The sequence below is a fragment of the Lolium rigidum genome, chromosome 4 (assembly GCF_022539505.1).
Source record: "Lolium rigidum isolate FL_2022 chromosome 4, APGP_CSIRO_Lrig_0.1, whole genome shotgun sequence".
Lineage (NCBI taxonomy): Eukaryota > Viridiplantae > Streptophyta > Magnoliopsida > Poales > Poaceae > Lolium > Lolium rigidum.
In genome coordinates this window covers 26,036,713-26,043,394 of record NC_061511.1, presented here as the reverse complement: position 1 = coordinate 26,043,394, position 6,682 = coordinate 26,036,713, and the positions used below count along the sequence as shown (strand labels likewise).

General features: G+C 46.5%; 1 protein-coding gene across 1 annotated transcript; it reads left to right on the top strand.

Annotated features, from left to right (window-relative positions):
- Positions 1 to 4,037: 4,037 nt before the first annotated feature.
- Positions 4,038 to 6,169, top strand: LOC124649248 (acetylornithine aminotransferase, chloroplastic/mitochondrial-like). Its single transcript, XM_047188899.1, has 3 exons — positions 4,038 to 4,586; positions 4,718 to 5,149; positions 5,491 to 6,169. The coding sequence occupies exons 1-3, from the start codon at positions 4,170 to 4,172 to the stop codon at positions 6,016 to 6,018; spliced, it is 1,377 nt and encodes a 458-aa protein (XP_047044855.1). The 5' UTR covers positions 4,038 to 4,169; the 3' UTR covers positions 6,019 to 6,169.
- The last annotated feature ends 513 nt before the right edge of the window (positions 6,170 to 6,682 follow it).

Genomic DNA, 6,682 nt, shown 5'->3' with positions numbered 1-6,682 from the left:
CCTAAAAGCTTGTATTAAGCGGTGGAGTCACAGTTACAAGGACTACTAAGCAAAGAGAAAATGCAACCCATCCTTAAATATTGCGCAAAGGACCCTAGAAGAAAATAGGAAAAGCAATCAGGTCCCGCTCCTTCTCCGCCGCTAGCACAACTCGCAACACAGACAAGCGCCTCACCGCCGGGGACGAGACCACTTGGGGTGGTGCGCCGAGAGCCTTCTGTGCTGGAGTAGGAGGGTCTCCACGATGGCATCTTGGCCTGGAGGCTGTTGTAGACCTGCAGTCGTCGACCGGAGTACACCGTCGTCGACGAAGGAGGAGGGAGTGGTTGCCCTATGACCAGTTTTGACGGCTGCCGACCAAGGACCGCCGTGGGAAAACTCATGGGAGCAGCTTCACGACTCCCCTGACGCAGATCAGGGAGCTGTCAGAGACTAGGAGCTCCAAGCCGTTCTCGCTACCATGGTGAGCAACGAACATGAGACACTCCATGCCGATCTGCAGATAGGACCAACCATGATCCCAAATCCTAGATCCAGGCCCTGACCTCGACATCAAGCTTATTCTTGGATTGGGGGAGGAGGAGCTTGAGTAGCAGCCACCGGCACCACACCGCCGCCACCAGCAAGATCCCCCACCGCTGGCCACCCGGCGTCGCTTGGAAACGCCGAGAGCTCTCCATCCACCGGCATAGCGCCAAACTACACTAGGGAAACAACTACTCCTAGACTACTATGTATAGGTGGGAGCCAGCCTCCCCTCTACTCTAAGGGCCTATTTGATTTAAGGGTGTTTTTGTGTTGTAGGACCTTGGTAAGATTTTGTAAGTTTCCAGTCTCTATGATTCTTTGGATCAAAGGGACGACCTCCGAAATCCCAAGGAATGCATTTGTACACCTTCCATAGGATTCTCAACATCCACTCTAACTTCCTTTTTACACTCATTGGCGTATAGATTGAAACACTTTTCCTAGTATGTTTTTCTTGTGTTCTATTATAATAACAATTCCAACAGTTTTCATATGTTCTATATCCTCAACCGTACACACAATTCTCTCAAATTCATGTATTCTTCCTATTCCCGCATTTCTCAATCCTTTAGATTTTTTTATAGAATTTGTTTGACTTACCATATTGGAAGTCAATTTTTTTTCTCAAGTCTACTTTGCATGTAATTAGAAAGAAAAATCTCCACTAAGTCTACTCTCATTGATTTTCTTTTCTTTCCCTAGCATATGCATGTGACCAAGTTTTTTTTTTTTTGAGAAACACGGTACAAACGTAGATTCTCACATACACACGCATACACTCGCCCCTATGATCACCTTCGAAAGACTGAGCTGGCGGATTGGATCTTGAAATTGACGAACTCACCACAGACATCTCACTGTCAACGAGAACGTCATCTCCCATTGAATGAATATTCCGACTTTATGAGACACACATTTGTTAAATCTGGGGTTTGAAGTCTGGTAGGCTGGGGTACAACCACCTTCTAACCATCCAACCTAAGGTTAGTTCTCGTCAATGGCGGACCTGCAGGGTATGCCGGCCAGCGCGCGGTGCTTAATCAGCAAGCTTATTAAGTCAAGCTGAGCAATCATTCAGCTGCGACAATGCATGTCTCGTTCAGAGATACAGTGCTATTAGCTTTTGTAATGCATGCAGTCCCGCGTGTAAGCGGTAGCTATGACCATACGCCCATACCCCATGGCCAGAGGCCCATGCACCATGTATGCATGCTAGCTATTTTGATAATGTACCATTAGCTATGATATCTAATTAAAGAAAACATTTTGGTGCGGCATACCCTTTGCAAAAATTCTAGGTCCGCCACTGGTTCTCGTGACCAAGCTTTTATGTTTTCTCTATGATACAATCCAATAACCTTAGTCTTTGGTTTCAACTTATCCAGAGGACAACAATCGAGAAGAGAGTAAGGGCATGGCCAATGCACTGCCCTAGAGCTACTGCCTCACACCTTTAACTAGGTTCGGGTGGTCCAAAGTAGGTTCGGGTGAGGAGGTAGCCTCCTCTCCAGGAAGTGGGATCTTAAGCCTCAAAAGCATGCTTTTTGGAGAGAGAAAGAGATACATAGTGTTATATTTGTGGGGTCTCTTCTCTCTTTTTCTAACTAAAGTTGTAGCTTCCATTGAAGATATAAAATTGATCATGTTGCTTCTGACAACTTTTTTACATGGAGCAGCTAGTTGTGTATGCCACCATTGCTCATGCCCTAAGTGGAAAACCCTAATCACTGGTGAGCTTGGCACCAAAAGGTAGGTGGAATCACACATCACCATTAGTCCACGCGTGTTGTATGTGACTCATGCAATTCTGTAAAATATTTGTGATTAGTCCAGTTTGTATAAGTTTGATCATTCATAGCTGTTACATGAAGTATAGACAAATGTGGAGATGCGGAAGGTAAAACTAGGAACTATTGGAATATCTGACTTTATTTTCACCAAAGGTCCTTGTTGTACGTAAGTACTTTTTTATCCGTGTACTTTATGTCTCTATCTTGTTGACTACAGAAATTAGATCGTTTTCTTTTTTATTACCCATTTTGTGTATATTTAGGGATTGGATATACTCCCTTTAGCATTAAATATTGCCAGAGGGAGTATTCTGGTTTTGGCAACATCATTCGGATCAAATGAAAATGCTTATCATGTTCAGAAAACATTTAGAGTTACAGATGATACTGTAAATTTACCATCTCAACAATTTAAACCCATGATTTTGTACTAGCGGGTCAAGTAACACCAACTCCTCAAAATAGACTTTCGATCCGTTTTATGTGCACACAAAGGGACAATTTTGTACTCCCTATGTCCCATGGAACATGACTGAGTTTTATCAAAATTTGGATGTATGTGGCTACTATTTAATATCTAGATGCATCTGAATTTAGATAACTCTTCGACATGTTTCGGGGGACGTGGGACAGAGGGAGTAAAACATTTAGAGTTGCAGATGATACTGTAAATTTACTCTCTCAACAATTTAAACCCATGGTTTTATACTAGCGGGTCAAGCGAAAACTGCTTTTGGTTCTCGAGCTCCAGTGCTCTCGCCATTTTAAAAAAAGTTAAAAGGCATTTTTACAAGTTATCAAAAAATCTAAAATAATTCTGAAGATTGTGAGTGATACATCTCACAATCATGAAAAATCTCAACCCGAAATTCCTTTTATTTTGTGCTAGACAAAAATGACAAAATCTGATATGTTTTGGAGATTTGAAAATGAGTACAAAGATCTACACTTTTGTCATTTTTCTGTAGCTCAGAATATAAACTATTTGAAATTGATATTTTACACGTTTGTGGGATGCATCATTAACTATATACTGATTTTTATTCAGAACTTCTTAAAACTCAAAAATATGATTTCTGATTTTTTTTAAAACGAGATCACTGGTGCTCATGTGCACCAAATCTCTATCCAGGTCAAGTAATTACGTTCTCTTTTTCACTCCACATTGTACACACCAACAATAATAATAACATCAAGCAAGTTGGTGTAGACTAGATATGAAACCCAAGAGAGAAAAAGAAGCCAAAATAAGAAAGAGAAGCAAAAGGAGAGTCGTTGTAATTACTTTTGACCCAACATTGTACACGCCAACTCCTTGAAATAGACTTTCGACCCATTTTATGTGCACATGGAGGGACAATTTTGTAAAACATTTAGAGTCGCAAATGATACTGTAAATTTACCCTCTCAACAATTTAAACCCATGATTTTGTACTAGCGGGTCAAGTAATTACATTCTCTTTTTTCGCTCCACATTGTACACACCAACTCCTCTAAATAGACTTTCAACCCGTTTTATGTGCACACAAAGTGACAATTTTGTGATGGAAAGAAAGCACACAATATACTCTCTCCGATCTTTTTTAATTGACTCAAATTTAGTACAAAGTTATACTAAATCCGAGTCAATTAAAAGAGACCGTAGGGAGTATATCTTGAGAAAGCAAGCAAAGGTGTAGGAAGGAAGTCGGAGACGACAGTCCACGGTGTAAGAAGGGAGCACGCGATCGTTGACGGTGACTAGTAGCCGCCACGAAATCGAAAAAGCATGCCCACATATTTTAAACCGTTAATTCCCCAATCCCAATCCCACAATTCTCCCCCCAGTTTCCCACCCACCTCGAATCCACCATGAACTCGCTCCAATCCTTCCTCGCCGTCGCGCCCGTCGTCAACCCGGCGGCGGCCGCCCCAGCCGGCGCGAGGCTTCTTCCGTCCCGGCGGGCGCGCGTCTCCGCCTGCCTCGCGACCCCGGCGCCGCCGCCGACGGCCGCGCCGGCCGGGCGGCGGGAGCTGTCCGCGGCGAGCCGGGCCGTCGTGGAGGACGAGGCCAAGTACATCGTCGGCACCTATAAGCGCGCGCAGGTCGTCTTCGTGTCCGGGCGCGGCTGCAAGCTCTACGACATCGACGGGCGCGAGTACCTCGACATGGCCGCCGGCATCGCCGTCAACGCCCTCGGCCACTGCGACCCCGACCTGGTCGAAGCTACCACGGACCAGTCCAAGCGCCTCGGCCACGCCAGCAACGTCGGCTACACCGTTCCCCAGGTATGCCGCCTCCTCAAACTCACCTAACACCACCCTCGTGCCGCAATGTCCGGAAGCTGTTCGACGCTTTGCTTGCCCAGCTCATCTTCGCACTACGATCTCGACTGGCATTCTTTTTATCCGGCCCGCAGGTGCAGCTCGCCAAGCGGCTCGTGGAGGCCTCCTTCGCGGACCGTGTCTTCTTCGCCAACTCCGGCACCGAGGCCAACGAGGCGGCCATCAAGTTCTCCAGGAAGTACCAGCGGGTCGCGCACCCAGATGGAGACGCGCCCACGGGATTCGTGTCTTTCTCCAACTGCTTCCACGGCCGGACCATGGGCGCGCTCGCGCTGACCAGCAAGGTGCAGTACCGCGAGCCATTTGAACCGGTCATGCCCGGCTCGACATTCGTGGAGTATGGCAACTTGGAGGAGGCCAAGAAGGTGATACGGTCGGGGAAGATTGCTGCCGTGTTTGTCGAGCCCGTGCAAGGTGAAGGTGGGATTCACAGTGCCACCAAGGAGTTCTTGCAGGGGCTGCGGGATGCTTGTGATGAGGCTGGGGCTCTACTTGTCTTTGACGAGGTATGACACGTCTTACCTTTTTTTACACATGTTCTTTGTGTTGTGGATTGCATAGAAGTAATTTGTGGCTACTGGCAACTGCACAATCTAAACACATGAAGTCTCTATTCTGGGATTGAATAAGTACTCACCTTGCATCCACATCCTGGGACAAATATCTCACATTACCTTCCCCATAAATTAGTAGTAGACACTGAGGGTCTGCATTTTCATACTTATTTGAATAGCCAAAATGCAAATTGACAATTCAACAGCAAGGAATTAGAAATTGCACCGTGTAGTTCAGCCTCTGTTCAATTTTAAAACTGGAGATCATCTAATCTACTGTGTGAAAAATGCAGGTGCAATGTGGTCTTGGGCGTACAGGGTACCTATGGGCCTATGAGATTTATGGAGTAAAACCTGACATGATGACCTTGGCGAAGCCATTGGCCAACGGCCTTCCTATTGGCGTAGTATTGGTCAACGAAAAGATTGCTGCAGCCATAAACTATGGAGACCATGGCACCACATTCGGGGGAAACCCTTTTGTGTGCAGCGCTGCATTAGCCGTATTGGACAAGATCCAGAAACCTGGTTTCCTGGCAGAGGTGGCCAAGAAAGGAGAGAACTTCCGGCAGCTGCTGAAGACGAAGCTGAGCGGAAATCCTCATGTCAAAGAGATCCGAGGGATTGGTCTCATTGTTGGAATTGAGCTGGACGTACCGGCTGGTCCTTTAGTCGATGCGTGCTTGGCCGCTGGTGTCTTTTTGCTGACGGCTGGGAAAGGCAATGTCGTTAGGCTTGTGCCGCCGCTTATCATCTCGGAAAAGGAGCTGGAGCAAGCTGCAGAGGTGATAAGGGACTGCCTACCTGCTCTTGATTCTTGAAGCCCCTACCTCTTAGCCTAAGGGACAGATATAACGAGTTCTAGATGTCGAAGTTTCTTTCAAAATTTGGAAGAAAATGTCATGTTTGGCTGTTGTGATGTCAAAGTTTCTTTCAGAATTTGGAAGGGAATAATAATGTCATGTTTGACTACTCTGGTTCTCTTGGTCCAAACCTTTTATTGGATTACTCATTCGTCCAAACTACAACATGGAGAGGAACATCAACATTGCCTTGAGAATCGTCGCGGTGATAACGTCAGGCCCTTCGACCATGGCGCTGTCGATCACATTCAAGTTGGGTTCAGGCCTGCGGAAATAGTTGGATCCTTTGTTGCAGGTGATCTTCCTCGGGTTGGAGTTGATGGATAACAGCGACGCGCCCCGGTGGTGAGGCGCAGCGGGTATCCGTACCCGACACTGGAGCAAGGCCATCGAGGCAGCCAGGTGCTGCTGTCGTGCGCTGTGGTGCAGGACGTTGCAGTCTTGAAGAGGAAGTTCTCCAGGCTGCTCCTCAGCTGGGCGTCGGGCAGCTTCCCTTGAAGGATGAGCTGCAAGGTCGATCGTCGGCAGTTACTTATCATCAGTTACATAATGAAACTAAAACATGCTAGGACCATGGTACATTAGTGTCAGTGCGGTACTCCACTAGATCTGCATCTTGCCT

Excerpts from the sequence above, each read along its gene's own strand:
- LOC124649248 (XM_047188899.1), top strand. The coding sequence starts at position 4,170 with ATGAACTCGCTCCAATCCTTCCTCGCCGTCGCGCCCGTCGTCAACCCG. Across the intron at positions 4,587-4,717 it reads TCGGCTACACCGTTCCCCAG|GTGCAGCTCGCCAAGCGGCT; the intron begins GTATGCCGCCTC and ends TCCGGCCCGCAG. Across the intron at positions 5,150-5,490 it reads CTCTACTTGTCTTTGACGAG|GTGCAATGTGGTCTTGGGCG; the intron begins GTATGACACGTC and ends TGAAAAATGCAG.